This window comes from Camarhynchus parvulus, chromosome 9 (assembly GCF_901933205.1).
Source record: "Camarhynchus parvulus chromosome 9, STF_HiC, whole genome shotgun sequence".
Lineage (NCBI taxonomy): Eukaryota > Metazoa > Chordata > Aves > Passeriformes > Thraupidae > Camarhynchus > Camarhynchus parvulus.
This window is the reverse complement of record NC_044579.1, coordinates 16,429,956-16,445,531: the sequence shown is the minus strand read 5'-3', so window position 1 is coordinate 16,445,531 and position 15,576 is coordinate 16,429,956. Positions and strand designations below refer to the sequence as shown.

The window sequence follows — 15,576 nt, the reverse complement described above, 5'->3', positions numbered from 1 at the left end:
ACTCCTAAGAGCTGGCACAATCACTCCACCTTATCCCCACATGATGCAGAAACTGAAACAAACATCTCATAAAGGCACATGGCTTCCCAATGCGCCCCAGGGAAAATCTGGGACTATGACCTTCAAAGGAAAATCAGAGTTTTCTTGGTCTCAAGCAGGAGAACTACACCAAGCTGCTTCTCAGGGTGACTATGGCATGGAGAGAACCCAAAGCCACGTTCTGCAGATGTCATAAGTGTCTATCAGCATCCACATCATCACAGAGAGTTGGGATGCTCCTGATCTTCACCACTCCAGAGAGTGCTGTCATAGGAATGAACCAATGCACAGAGCTTCAAAGAGAAAATTTTATGGACGCTTTTATACACATACACAAATATTTTAATATAATGGTAACTGAAATGTTATCCATATTCTTAGTACTGTCATAATTAACTAAAAAGATATTTTTTAAAATTTTGTAAAAATGACATATTTTACACATCTTCTATTTACAATTGCAATATGCTTAAATGTTATAAAACATCCACTCTGACCTTTAAAATATATGTATACTAGGACTTAGTATTAGATATATTATAATTTATAGCAAACTTAGGGTTTGCCGTGTACCTATCTATTCAATGGGAATTTTGTAATCAGCCTGGCTTAATAAAGGCTGCTCAAAACCAAAAATTGACAACAAAAAAGAAAAAGAAAAAAGAGAGGGAATGTGCAAATATTGGGGCAGGCAAAAAAAAAATTCTCAAGCTTGCATTTTTTAAAATAACACCGTGAAGACTTCCAATAAATTAAAATCTTAACCCTCAAATCCTTTTCCTGGTATTGTCCATCAACTTAATTTTCAGTACTATTAATCTAAAAGGAAAAAAAGCCCTCAACAACAAAGGACAAACCCCACCCCAGCCAGCAGCTCTTCCCCAGGCTGCAGTCAGGCATCAGGGTTTGCTGGAGTGGCTGCTGCTGGCACAGAGGAGCTGGCTCTATGGATGACTCGGGAATACGTGCGCTCCATCCCTGGATGCTTTGCTGAGTCCTCCTTGTAGGCAATCTTTTCAGAAAAAAAAAAAAAGCAACAGTGAGAGAGCTCTGAATTATTTGGTGTCTGAAGTGTCTGTTGTCTAACCAAGGGTTTCCCATTTTTTAATTGTTACACAGTGATGCCAAGGACCTGACAGGGGAACAGGACCTTACCCCGGTAAATGGAGGCTGCAAGGGCAGAGATGACATCCTCTGAGTCAGGGGTAAAATGGGGCTGTGCTGACTTCTGCCAAGCTCCATGGGGTTCCCTGAACTGCACCACTCTCACACCAGTCCCCTAGACATTGCAAACTCCTGGACACCACCTCAGCACCTCCTGACAGTGGCACAGACAGGCCCAGCTCTGCCCACGCTGTCATTTGGGGCGCAGCAGCCCCACAGAGCTGCCCACACCAGGGAGCAGGGCTGGATCAAGCTGAACCTGGGGGCAGAGCTGCAGTCGAGCAGCAGCGGCAAAAGCTCTGCCCTGTCCTAAAGAAGGAAGATCTTTTTCCTGAAGAAGCTCTTCTAGCCTGGGTGAAAGCCCTTGATAAAGCTGTCTTCCTCCATGGGTGCTTTGTGGAAGCATTCAGAGCAGAGACAGGGCGATCCCCGCTGACCACACAGCACCAGCACTGGAAGAGAAGCCTCCCTGTGGACAGAGCTCCAGGTGGAACCCTGCACCATCATTGCCAGCTGTCCCTGGCCAGGGCTGCAGCCACCCCTCAGCTGTCACCTGGGCACACCTGAGCACAGACAGCCTCAGCAGCTTGGGCAGGAGCTGCTCTCCCATCGTGGGCTGCAGGGAGGGCACTGGGACTTGGGCACACCCTGGCAGCCCTTGCTGCTATTGGCACTTGCTTTGGCATTAGGGGGCTCTTGTCGAGCTGCCTCACTGGCCTCCCCAAAGTTCACAACTAGGATCCTAAAGAACAGGCCTCTCAAGACTGCTCATGCACAACATATCACACATACAGCTTAGATCTTTTTCTAAACTCCCTGAGAAGGGAGTCATTAGAGATGAAATGAAAGAAACATACCCAGCAGAAAAATCAGCAAGTGAGGGAAGTATATGACATTGAAAGAAAAAAATAGATGTAAGAAAAATGAACATACCACTTTTGGCTATAGTATTGAGGGAAATGTTAGACAGGGAAGAAGAGAAGCTGTATAAGCAAGGACCATGACAGAGCTGTCAGAGAAGAAAAACAAAAAAGAGAAAAACAAAAAAGAGAAAAACATATGGTGATGAAAAAGTCACTCTCAGTAGGTGAGAAACAAAACTTTCTTGATACAACAATGGGAAAGATGGCAAATTGTACTGGTGTAAAGCACACAGCACAGATGCAAGAGAGCCTCAAGCTTTCCAACTGTGAGATAAATATTTCAGCCACATTTTATGGCATGTGATTTCTCTGAGGAAATACTCTGCTCAGAAGCAGGGAGTTCATGAGTTCACTGCAAGAGGAGTAGAGTTTTCTCAAAACCCCCCACTGCCCAGAAAATGGGGCTGTCACTTTTTAGCTTCCCCAAAGGATTGCAAGCAGGAGACTGTTTTCAGGGTGGACTTTAAAATTTAGATTATTTTGGTAAAAGAGATGACAATTTTGACTTTTGTTGGATGAACTCTTTACACATTAGCACTGGTTTGTACAAGTAATTATGTATTATTTAGTATGAAGAAAACTCAGAGCTCATGGATATAAATACAGGTATGAGCATTTAACAGAACTTTCCAAATGTTTAATGAATTCTAAAGTTCATGGGCTGCTCACGCCTCATTTGAGCTGACCATCCATTTTCCATTCTTGTGGGAAACAGTGGTTCACACAAGACATATGGTGCTGCCTATGCACAAGGACTGATGGCCAAAATAACTTCCATGTGAGATGGATGAGTACTGATTAACAAACAACACCCTTAACACTTACAGACTTAACAAAACAGTGATAAACACTGGTTAGAATCACTGGAAGGCTTGAGGTTCACAAATCTTTATACACCTGAAGAGGAGAGGAGCACAACTCCCAGACCTGCAGCCACCCCCCTGAGCTCGACCCCATCCAGCAGGCACCAGGCCTCCAAGCAACTGGGAGCGTTACACCCAAGGGAAAACTCACTCAATGCCACAGTAAGTACAACAATGGGCAAAAAATTCAGGTCAACCCTTATTCTACTTATATGTGAAGATGAATAATACAGCATGAGGTAATGGAGAGCCATGTAGGCACTTCTGTGAGATGCCACCACTGATACCAGTGGCTAAATCAAGTTACTCTACACCAACAGAGCTTTTGGATGCTACAGGCACCTGGAAATGCAGCACAGCTGCTAGAGAGGAACTATTTATCACATGCAATCTAAGGTAGCCTGCCCATAAACATGCAGAGATATAATTAAACATGGTTTAATTAGCATTTCACTATGCAAATTGCTCAATATTTAATTTAAACTGACAATATTTAAAAAAAAATCTGCCTGGACACAGCAGTAGAATAGCTGCAAGTGTGCACTGGAGTCCAATTCAGAATTTTGGGATGCAATTCATATAATATATATATGCATGCTTATCCTTCTGGAGCTGTTAAAATACATGGCATCTATCCTGACAGTGTACTCAAGAATAAAAAAGAAATTGAAAAATAACCTTCTCTGAAAGCTGAGTATAAATAGACACAATAAGATACCTCCTGTGGTTATAAGCTACATCTTAATAGCAATTTACTGTTTTAATTAAATACATCACAGCTAGGACAAAGCAAGAATAGGATAAAGTTTAGACTAGTTTAGACTATTTTTCTATGCCTCTAAACCCCAGTCAGCATTTAGCCCCACAGACACTGAGCTTTTCAATATGTAGCAAGGCAGAAAACAGACCTTTGTTGATGAGATACAGAATACACTTCTATTAAAAAAAAAGAGGGGAAGAAACAAACCCCAAAACCACAAAAAATAAACTGCAAGGTTTTCCTTCTAGTATTTTGCTCTACAGCTTCATTTGTCACTAGAAGACACAATTAGCCCCCCTCAAGGAGCCCAACCAGCACCAAAATAGATGTTCTGACCTGCTCATTCATAACTAGAGAGAGCTCACTGAGCATGTCCTTGTAGTGAGACTTCATCTCTCCCTGATACTCAAACTGGTCCTCCTTAATGAGGCGCTCGTTGACATCCAGGGCATGGCCACAGGCTTCAGCAAACTGCCTGCAAGCACCAAAACACAAAAAACAGTGACACAGCTTTTGTAGTAATGAAAAAACCCATCTATACATACACAGCGCTGCATCTCTTCTCCCCCTTGCAAACTGCACCTTGTTGGAAGTGAATTTCAGAACTTATTCTCAGATCAAAAGGAATGCATTCTACTAGGGTAGCCCAGAACTCCAGTAAATGTTTCTCAGGAGTGACTGGTAAGATAGGGTAAATGCAGATGTAAATTAGGCTGTTTCAAATCAGCCTCATTTCATGTCTTGTCTGCCTGTGCCATGCAGAGTGTCCTATGTGCTATGTAGGGGGTGAAAAGCCTAAAATTAATGTTTACCTGAAGATTTCCTTCAGAAGCTTAACTTGATTATCAGGATATCTCTTAGCATTTGTCTCTTCAAGAAAAGCTCGAGCATAGGCCATTGGTCCAGCATTTACCTGGGTGAGAAATAGACAGCTTAGGAATAGAGAACAAGCCATACATTGTTGCTTCTGTTGTGCTCCAGGGCTTGGAGACTGGCCTCAGGCAAGCCAGGCTGTGAGAAGAGCATCCCCTCCCTCCTTTCGTCACCAGGATGGAAGCTGAGGGGTTTTATTGAGGAAACAGGAGCTGCTCAACCTCTACAAGCTGCAGATCCGTGCTGGCCTTTCCAAGTTCCCATCCAGCTGAGCACCCAGACAGTTACATGTTTGTTTGTAGATATTTCAATGAGAGTATCAGGAATACACATGCCTGTCACAATCCCAACTTTCCTAAATAGGGAATGACAAAGCCAATCCTAGCAAAACTCCCTTTAAAGAATCCACCTGCTTGTGATGGGCCATATTCTCAAGTGATACATGACAGTCTTGTTGGAAAGGTCGTAGTTGTTTTTAGAGTAGAATTGAGTTAAATAATTAGCATATAAAACCAGCAGTCATCAATGCCAGTGGAAAACTTGCCATTCCTTAGTGTGTTTAGAGCGAGATCTAACAGCACTATAATACAAGATATGCCAAAGACAAAAAATATCTTGAATGATGAAAATCAGAATAAAAATTTAGGCAGATGCATTGAAAAGAAGAGAAAAAAGGCAGCAAATTGTCATTACCTTGACACTGACACTTCCTTGGAGCTTGAGCTGCAGTCGGATCATGTCCACTTCTTCCATTGTGCAAAGCTGATTGAGCTCCGAGACCTTTTTGGACATCTCATCAATGGCCACTTCAATGGGGTTCAGCTCTGTGCTGGTTTGGCTTATGACCTGAATCCTCTTCTTCACGTAGGGGAACAAGTGACTGGCTGCTCAAGAGAGAGAGAAATGGCTCAGAGAACTCACCCAACAAGAAAGTGTTTAGGAAAGCAGAACAATTAAGTCAAAGTATTAACTTTTGACTTTGTCAATCTCTTTATTAATCCATAAAAATTAAGTTTTAATCACTGAATGAGTAGAAGTGGCACAGCAGGTCCAAACTGAATTCTGATGTACCCTGCACTTGCCCTTGGCCCAGAAGGCTCTGGAGCAGATGCAGTGCAGGTGCCACTCCAGCATCCAGGCACAACTGACTGCACCATTCCTCCAGCCATAGCAGAAGCCTTGCTTTCTTCTCAAACTGAAAGTGCTTAAGTTTACACAGGAAGCAAATGAAAATACATTACTTTATCAAACAGGAGTGGAGAAAAAAAAAAGAAAAAAAAAAGAGAAGAAAAGAATGCTTCCTTTAGTGAAAAGCACTGAGGTGAGGTAGGTGCCAAAGAGAAAAGCAGGGGAGAAGAGGAGTCATCAAATTCCCACCTAATGCCAAAGAAGGAGCAGGGCTGAGAGTGGTGGGAGCTGATGACAGCATGTAATAACCCAGGGAAAATATTCTGCCAGAACAGCCCTCTCTGTTTTTGCCAGGCAGACCATAACAGACTTTCACTTTCAAGTCAGTGAAACTACCTGCTTCAATGCAGATCTCAAAACACCTACTGCTGCCCAAGCACTTAAAAAAACCACACACAAGCTGTTCCTCCTTTCTTCTTCTTACAAGCAAAGCTGTGTCATGTAACAAGACACCCTCAGACATCAGTGCCTCTTTCCTGGCTTGCCAGAACAAAACTTTTAGGTGACCGTGCTTGCACTGTAAGCAGTTTTTTTCACGTTGTCCTTTGGGGGAAGGAGATGCACTGAAGTTGGCAGGGAACTGGATTTTCTGTCACTTGGGAGCTTTTGCTGTGAACATCAGCCTCTCTGCCCATGGCTGCCCATGAGAACAACACCTCCATCTCAGACAGTTCCTCATACATCAAAATTCAGACATGTCAAGTTTCAGCAGTAGTCTCACAAAGGAGGCTTTTTAAAAGAGAGATTTCAATCATGATAAGGAGCAAAAATTTTCAGTTTAATATGACTCATTAAGAGAAGACATATCTAGTGCTCCTGACATTCCTGCCTTAAAACACTGATTGAAATCTTATGTCTAGCTTAAAAAGTTCTCTATAATGTATCTTACCCCTATTTTGAATACAAATTTCTATCTGCAAGTTTTACTCTTAGCAGAACCGACATACTAATTGGCTTTTTCTTTGAATTGTTTATTATTAAAAGAAAATGGTTCTGAGTGCTAAACTGCCTCCAGCAGAACCACTCCCAAGTTACATCACTGCAAGAACAGTTAAGATGTCAATTATATGGAAAAGTAAAGCAGATGAATGAAAATAACTATCCATAAGCTGGTCAGCAAGTCTGTAAGGAAGACGTGGCCAACACCCACAGTGAAAAGATGAGTTACCATCCTGCACAACACTCACCTGCAGATGAGCCTACTATTAAAACATCATCCTTAAAGCAGTGAAGAGGTACTTTTAACATTCAACCCAAATACCGCCATGGGAGCTGACAGAGGAATTATTCACCTCTAAAACTCTTTACTTCTAGTCAAGGCCTTTCATGGATCTCAGGGAGTTTGGCAAAGGTACTGTTATGGTGCACTAAGTCTGATCTGAGCTAACACTTTTCTGATTGCCCTACATGCTTTGGAAGGTGTCCCAGACTCCATGCACGTCCTTCTCCACTAAGCATCTGCTTCCAGGCAGCTCAGACCTAAACAAGCTCCAGTTTACAGCATGTCTGTCTCACTGGACAGCAGGAAACCCAGAGCTGGAAGCACGAGCCAGGCATGGCAGAGAGCCAGTGAACCAGTGATGGATCTCTGGCCCTTGGGCTGCCCCTGTGGGCTGGGCAAGGCAGGATGGAGCAGGGGAGCAGACGTACTGGTGAGGATGGTGCGCCTCTTGCACTGCTCCTCCACCCCGCCGTGCTTCTTGCCCGAGAGCGTGAAGGGCGTCTCGAACACGAAGCGGTTGATGTTGTGGTGCATCTCAAAGTCCGTCCTGCGGTCCTCGGCCTCCTTCTCCTCAAAGAAAGGGGTCACGTAGGTCACCTGGATGTAGGCGTATTTGGGATCCAGGTCTTTGGGGTTCACCTGCAGGAAAACAGTAAAATTATGTTAAGTGTGATGAGCTCCCAAGGCATCCATACCATTTTTGGTGTGTTTATTTATTTATAGTCATATTGATGAAAACTGAGACTTCCAAATGTAACACTCCGATCATGGATGGACACAAGGGCATTTTACCAAGAGTTCCCTAAGAAGAGTGAGACCTTTGACAATAGCCATTAGCAAAAATGGATGAGAGCTAAACGAGACAGAAAACAACCTGTTAGTGCACTGCAGCACACATCTGCCTGCTCATCTCACACCATGTGCCCAGTTCTCTCCCTCGTGCAAAATCATGTTTTTCATACCTTGTTGGAATCCTGGATGATCTTCACGTTATCTATTCCAAACTTGTCTGCATAAAGTTTCATCAGCCTTTGAGAGATCTCAGACAAGCCAGTTAATTTGGGTTCTTTATAAATATACTCTTTACCTTCCTCTTCTTCAAAAAAGCCCTGTTTGGAATGAAACAAAAGGATACAATGAACATAACAGGCAGGGCAAAACCTAAACAAGTGCTTACATCAGGAATCAAAGTTGCCTGTATACCCACCAGAGCATCCAGTAGGCTCCTTCCAGCACCTAAGTGAAAAGCTTACCTCTGTCCACTCCTAGCAGACATGTGCCCAGAGGTCAGTGTTTATACTGGTCTGCAATCTCCAAAGTTACCCAGGAAAAGATCCCTACACATTTATTCACTTAAGAGACTGAGCAGCTTAAAGAGTTAAAGCCTTTCTTGAAAATGATGATGTGTATATGATGAAAAAACCCTCATGGATTAAAAACTAGAATTAAAAACTCTTTAAATCTTCTCAATTTTATTCAATTAACAGCTGTTTGCTGGACACTGAGCCCAGCTGGGTTGTGTGCAGCATGTCTCCAAGGGCATCCTCTGGGAGCCACGTGTGCAGGCACAGGCTGGGCACTGCTGCCCATGGCCATGGCATGGGAGCACCTGGGAACCAGTCTGCATCTCCTCAGGGCAGCTGAAGAGAAACTCTGGTGGGCACCTTGAAAGGCCATATAGAACTGCAGCACTTCCAGAGACAATTAGCAAATTATTCATGTTTGAAAAGAAAAACAACAAAAAGGCACACAGATCGTGCTCCTTTGCAACAAAGATATGGTCTTGTTAAAGTTATTTAATACATTGGATGGACTTGGCAGAGCTATAATAAAAGGATCCACTAAGAGCTGAACATGAATCTCTCAGGCTTCAGAAGAAGTGCCAACCTCTGAAAGTTAACAGAGCATTGCATCAGCTGCAGGTGAGACACTCAGCTGGCCCAAGATGAACAAGTACACCAATGCCCCAGGAGCAGCTCTCCAGCTGGGCAGAAAGCAGCAGGTGCCCCACGAACAAGGACTGCATTTGTCCCAGTGCCATGAGCAGCACCAGCCCCCTCCTGGGGTTTCATGTGCAGCTTGGTGATGGGCACCACTGCAGCTACACTCAAAGCCTCTTCCTTTCACCTTAGTGCAAAGTGAGCCAGAGGAAAACACCTGAAGCTGCAGGGATAGGGGGAAAGGCAGACAGTATTAATGATGTCACACCCAAGGCCCTTTGGACTTCACATGATGTGGCTTGGATGGCCAATTCTACAATAAGCCTAAGCAAACTGCTATCTGTAGAAAAACAGAGAAGCAGAAATTAATGAAGGCAAGAGATAATCTCCAAAATCTATTCAGAAGGTCCACATGCTTTTTAATCTGGAAGTGTGTTTCAACTTTGCCCTCTAAAATTATTGATTAGGCAAAGCTTCACAAAAAAACCCAAACAGAATTAAAATAAAATAAACTATGAATTTTGTTGCTTCTTTAGGACCCCCCAAGCTTTATTTCAATGGGGAATTAACAAATATGTGCATCTCTGGCTTCTCCTTCAGTGAGGACAAGGGGCAATGAACTTGTTTTTTAATTTGGCAAGTGTCAGGAGTACTGTGGGCATTACTGGAAACCAATAACTAATAGCTGCAAGAGCAGCTCATCTGAAAGCATCTTCTTCAGTCTCACAGGGACCTTCTAACATTGCATGATTTTTAACAACATTTTCAATTAAATTCCATAGGCATATGAAGACCTTCACAGGTAATTAGAGAACAAAAATCCAGAGCTCCAAAGTTGACATCCTACAAACAATTGTTGAGCTGGGCAGGCAATAGACTTCCTATTGATTACACTGAGAAAATATCTACAGGATCATAATCTGGTTTCTGATCTTGTTTCCACTGAATCAAAACTGCTTTATGTGGGAAAACCTCATTAGTTTGATGCAATCATACTTAAACATACTACTCTGCACTGTTTCTGTCAAAAGACATCTGCCTTCTGTTACTATTCAGTGTTTGCAACAAAATCCCTCATGTTTTCCAAAATGATCACATAGCAAGCTACAATATAGTTTATAGTATTAAACCCTGATTTTGTGTATGTTTGCATGCTGAAACACAGTGTTTATATGTCAGTGCCAAATCTCTGCTGATTCTGCATGGCACACTGAGGTGATATCTCTGTTAATCGTTTTATTTAAAAAAATACCTGAAAACAAAAAACTAACAGATTTAATCTTATCTCTAATACAAGAAACATCTTTTAAGTACATATTCCCTACAGTATTTCAGCTGACAAGTGACAAGCAGAAGTTAACTGTGAGCTATAAATAATCATGTCTGCCATATGCTATATGTCTGGCAAAGACTATTAAAAGTAAGATTAAATACTTTCAGAAGCCAAATATCCTCCAATTTCAGGATTTTAAAATATTAAGCAGCCAAGGTTGTATTATTGATGCATTTCCCCGGATTATTTCCATCCTGGCTGGTTTGGTCCTGCAAGGACAATGCAGCCTCACAGACGAAAATTGTGACAGGGAGCAGCTGATGGCGATGGAAGGCACATGACCTCCTGAACAGCAGGTTACTGGTTTCCACTGAGCTCTGATGCTCTGAGAGACAAGTTTTGATCCAGGCCCATCACTGTGGGAGCTCTGATAAGGCCCTTCCTCATCCTCACACCCCTCCAGACACAGCCTTGGAGCTCACAGACCCTTCTCTGCCCTTTGGTGAAAGGAGCTGAGGCAAAGCCTTCTTGCTTGACCTGCCAGGAACTGGCATCTAATAGTTCCTTCCCTGTCTCACCCTACAGTAAGTGATTGTGATCACTATGAAACTCTGCCCTCCAGCTTCCCCAGCTTCTTGTACACACAGCAGAACAAACCCTCAGCTCTGCCTTTGCCTGACACTGCCCTGAAAAATAGGTCTTGAACATCTTTGCTTATCAGCACAATATGAGTTCTTAGCTATTCAGTATATTTAATAGGATGTTTCTTGGCTCTTAGCTATTCAGTATATTTAATAGGATGTTTTTTGGCTCTTAATTCTAGAAAAATTCTGACTTCTCAAACACTCATCTATGAGTAAATGCACTGGCTCATATGCACTGGCTAGTGTGGTCACTTAGGGGTGCAATGAGACATAGACATAAAGGCCTTTAACAGAAAGTGCAGTCTAAATCAGCAGCTGCCATGAGATCCAGCTCCCTGAGCTGGCAAATAAATCTTACTGGTGAAAACAGATGACTGTGTCCTCCCTGAGGATCACATTAATTCAAACCATCCTTGCACAGGGTCCCTGCAGCAATGCAGTAACCAAATTCTGCCTCTGCCTTTGCATGAGGAACAGTTTTCAGGTGCAGCAGCAGATCATCTTTCTCCACTAAGAACCCCCAATATTCTCCCTCCCAGTATTAATCTTTTGCTCTTTAATCTGCTTTCCCTGCAGCTTTTATTTTATTTCAGTTAAGGAACAGCAGCCACATCCCATCTCTCCTGCAAAGGGCAAGGGGAAAGCAGTGCCTGTTGCCTTTAGAGCCCAGTGACTGGGGGGAACAGACAGAGGAAGACACAGCTGTGACAGTCATACCCTTTAGAGCACTAAAGCTGTTTAAATGAAGTTGTCCTTGTGGCACTGGCACCTGGAAAGTCATTGCACTGTTACAGAGATGCTAACCCAGTTGAGCAGAAGTGCTGCAGCTAAATTACCACTGGCTCTGGGAGAGTGCTGGCCAGAGGCTGCAAGTAGGAGAGCCCTGTTTTGCCCTGTGCTGCTCCCATTTTGAGGAAGGCCAGGCATAAGAAAAAACTCTGCTCTTCCTCAGGTGCAGCTCACTTCCTCCTTCCATTTGACAAATTCATCTTTGCTAATCTGTCCAGAGAGCCAGGACCTGCCATTCCCCTCTGAATTCCATTTGCTTGCTCCTACAAGGGACTGCCAGGACCTTGGCCATGGCCATGACCTGCCCAGAGTGCTCCAGTGGCCACTGCCATGACCTCAGACTGCCCCAGCAGCCCTCCCCTTGGGAGCTGCAGTGCAGGCCAGGAAAGCAGGCTTGCATTCAAACAGCATTAATGCTACCCCAGGACTTGCAACAGAGGAAGAGGGGCTCCAATCCCATTCCCAGTGAAGCTGGGAGGAACTTCCACTGAGATGAGATGAAGCAGCATTGGGCCCCACAGTGCACACACAACATGATGATAGGTACAGCTCAGTAGTTCAGGTAACTGAACAAACAAAAGTTAGTTTGCAGGATGCAACAATGAATGCAGCAATGTCATTTTATCTGCCATGAACCAAAGAATCGAGAGCACAGGAAAATTAATGTCAATTAACAGTAGAGGGAAGGATGAAGGATGTGTGAGGAGAATTAAACAAAACATGCAACAGAACTAGACTTACCACAGCCTTGAATAAGATCAAAAGGAGAAAAGAGCAAATTTCTGCATTAAAATCTAATTAGCAAACAGAATGATTCACATCAATCTGTTGTTTACACACTTTATATTTTAGAGCACAGGAAATTTTATGCTTGCCAAAACCAGGACTAAAAGGAACATGCTGGATTGCTACACTGGTTTGTGGTGGAAGAAAGCACAAAATAATGCTTCAAGGGTGCTGAAGCACAGCAGAGGGAATAATGCTATTCTACAGTACATTGCACAGAACCAGAGGTAGCCTGGAAGCAGAAGGCAGAGTCAGTGAAAAACACAACAAAGCATCTACTGCATACTGCTCTGCTTTGAGATCTGTTGGAGCAGAGTGCCATATATCAAAGGTGCCTTATCTGGTTCTATTTATGCTGTAGTTTGAAAAAACCTGCCCTGCCTCAGTCTCAGCTTTGCTTTATGAAGTCAAGAACTAAAGCTGACACAGAAGTCTGATCTCTAATACACCACTAAATCCACAGCAGTGGCTTGCACAGAGGCAACTGAGTGCTCCCTGCTGACTAAAACCCTGCTGGGAGTCTGACCCATGAGGCAGCTTTCCCCTGGGATTCACCACCAAATGCTTCCCTCAACTCTATCAGGAACAGGTCTGAAATGTGACTGTGGGGACAGAAGAGCCCAGGCTCACTTACCTGCCCATAAAATGCCACCCTGTAGTATCTGCCAAAGAGACGTTTCTCAGAGTTCACCACCTCTGCAACCTTCAGGTAGGAGCGGTGGATGTCGTAGTACAGGTCAGACAGTTTCTGCATGGACAGACAGACAGAGGGAGGGCAAGTGAGGGCATGCCAGCACCTTGGGAAAAGCCACCACAGCTCTGTACAGCCGTGCTTGCCTTAGCTGGCTTCCCAAACCTTTGCCAAGACGGCTGGACGTGCTAAGGGAGCAGTTTAACCTCGTTAGCAGTCACTAAAGAGTCACTGCAAGGCTCCTGTCATCTTCTGAGGGGTTTGGTGGCAGGGGAGCCTTTGTGTGCAGGCTCATGGAGAACCATCCCACCACCAGACAGTGCTGCTGAGCTGCCAAGGGGGCAGAGAACCCTTTGTGCAGGTGAGAACAAGGTGGCAACACCTCCAGTCAGCTCCCAACCCCGCACAGATGTGCTTTCCACAGCACTTTCTCAGGCTCTTTTAGTGAAAATTTAGTGAACCAAAAATTTTAGTGAACGAAAATTTCAGCTAAGTTAACTCTGAGGATCTGCTTCCTTAGCATAAAGCTTATTGCTACCTACCACTTTGTGTCTCTTTTAATTTAACTCCAGAAAAATCAGTAAATGCAATTATCATCTGGCTATCCATTATGTATTGAAATTGCCAAGTAAATAAGAAACTAAGAAACCCTGGAATTGTGAAGAAATCACGCAATTTATCAGCATTTTCTGAACTTAAATGCAATGGAAATGCACTCTTGGTTTAAAACCCATGTAAAAAAATCATATCCACTGGCTAAGACAAAAGGTTTATTTGAAATTTTTTACAGTTATTCTTGCATTGATGCTGAAAAGAGGCAGGAAAGACACCAATGCTTTTTCTTTTCTCCCAGCACAAAACATTAGAAGGAGAAATTACAGACAGGAAGAAAGAAAACATTCCTTTTAAAGAAAGCACATTTTTTCCACTAAAAATTTTGATCTTTAGTGTTGCTTTAGAATAATTAAAAAGACCCAAACCAAACACCCACTTACTTTAAAGTCCCTCTGCTTTTCACAAACAGCAATGATAGGCTTGTTGACTTCAGCAATAAGCTCATATCTCTCAGACTTCCAGAGGTAGTCAACACACAATTCCAGCTGTTCCACGAGGATATTCTGCCATTTCACAAATGCAAATAGTTCAATGACTTGACAGCTGGTGGCATTTAATTAATAGCAATGCAGCAAAAGCACAGACCCACTACTTCATTTTTATTCTGGAACTTTTATATTAAGGTTTATTGCAATTGCACAATGTTTAATCAACTATTGGTGACTTGGCTATTCTTTAGACAAAAAAACTTGAAATAACAGTAACATGGAAATACTTGAACAGTTGACATCTCATGCAGAAGAATAGGTTTGCTTCATGGCCTTCCCCTGCCCTGACTTTCAGCTCTGGTACTTTAGGCTCTCCTTAGCTGAACACCACTGCAACAGCTGTGACATTTCACTTAAAAGCTGTGTGCCTTTTTAGCATTGCCTGAGTACACTCTATTGTAACATGCACAGGATTCCACTAGAAACAACATTCTGTTAATACAAAACAGGTATATAAATGTTAACATTGCTGACCTCATTATAGGGAGTATCTTGCATCCCAGAGTCTTCCTTCATAGCACCTTCTTCTTTAATGTTGGGGGTGATGCTCAGAAAAGCAGGCCATCCCATGGAGAACAAGCCTTGAAGTGCAAGTCACAAGAAAGGCTGTTAATGACTCAGTGACCAGATACTTCAAGAAGTTACTAGTTGCCATCAAAACAGAGCTGATGAGTTCATGTGTTTTGCAGCCCCAGTAATGAGAAGCACAAATGGAGCTGATGGAATTTGTAAGACTATGCCACATTTTCCTCAGTGATATAAATTCACTTCTCCAGGCAAAGGGGAATGCCAGCATTCTCCTGATGCAGTGTTACTCCTCTCTTTGGCATTTTGGTTCCTGAGCTCTAAGTGCTGGCAGCCCTGGCAAAGCTCCACGTGCAACACTCCTTTGTGCACAGGAACGACCCTGGCAGGCTGAGGTGACACAATTCCCACCTGGGGAACCTGCAGGTGTCCCCCCTGTCAGTCCCCAGGACTGCACAGCCCAGGGGAGGTGGCTCCAGGACACAGTGGCAGTGGCTTTTCTGTCCTGCTCTGGGTCAGCAGGGCTGCCAGGGCCCCAGCCAAGGGACTGCCCTGCAGAAACCTCTGGCTGGAGGCAGCAGCTATGGATGGAAAGGCTCATAAGGAATAAAACTGAGCTTAAATTGAGTATTTGCTAAGCTGAGGCCTTTAGTACCATGGCTGCAGCACAAACAACTTGCACAGGCATCACACTTTACAGATGAGCAAGGGTCTGCCCTGCAAGGACTTTACCACTGCTCTGGAGTGGAGAAGGTGAAGTTGCCAGGGGAGGTGACAAACTCCAGGCAAAGCC

At 43.6% G+C, this 15,576-nt stretch overlaps 1 protein-coding gene across 1 annotated transcript in view; it reads right to left on the bottom strand.

The window, feature by feature from the left end:
* Positions 1 to 367: 367 nt before the first annotated feature.
* Positions 368 to 15,576, bottom strand: part of DOCK10 (dedicator of cytokinesis 10) — a 98,244-nt gene continuing 83,035 nt past the window's right edge. Inside the window, exons 48-57 of the mRNA XM_030954260.1 lie at positions 14,733 to 14,839; positions 14,151 to 14,273; positions 13,099 to 13,212; positions 12,420 to 12,425; positions 7,995 to 8,141; positions 7,461 to 7,671; positions 5,316 to 5,506; positions 4,562 to 4,662; positions 4,086 to 4,224; positions 368 to 1,051 (exon numbers count right to left, since the gene is read on the bottom strand). Of these exons, the coding sequence (XP_030810120.1) occupies positions 932 to 1,051; positions 4,086 to 4,224; positions 4,562 to 4,662; positions 5,316 to 5,506; positions 7,461 to 7,671; positions 7,995 to 8,141; positions 12,420 to 12,425; positions 13,099 to 13,212; positions 14,151 to 14,273; positions 14,733 to 14,839 (1,259 nt within the window). The 3' untranslated portion in view covers positions 368 to 931. The remainder of the gene's footprint in view (positions 1,052 to 4,085; positions 4,225 to 4,561; positions 4,663 to 5,315; positions 5,507 to 7,460; positions 7,672 to 7,994; positions 8,142 to 12,419; positions 12,426 to 13,098; positions 13,213 to 14,150; positions 14,274 to 14,732; positions 14,840 to 15,576) is intronic.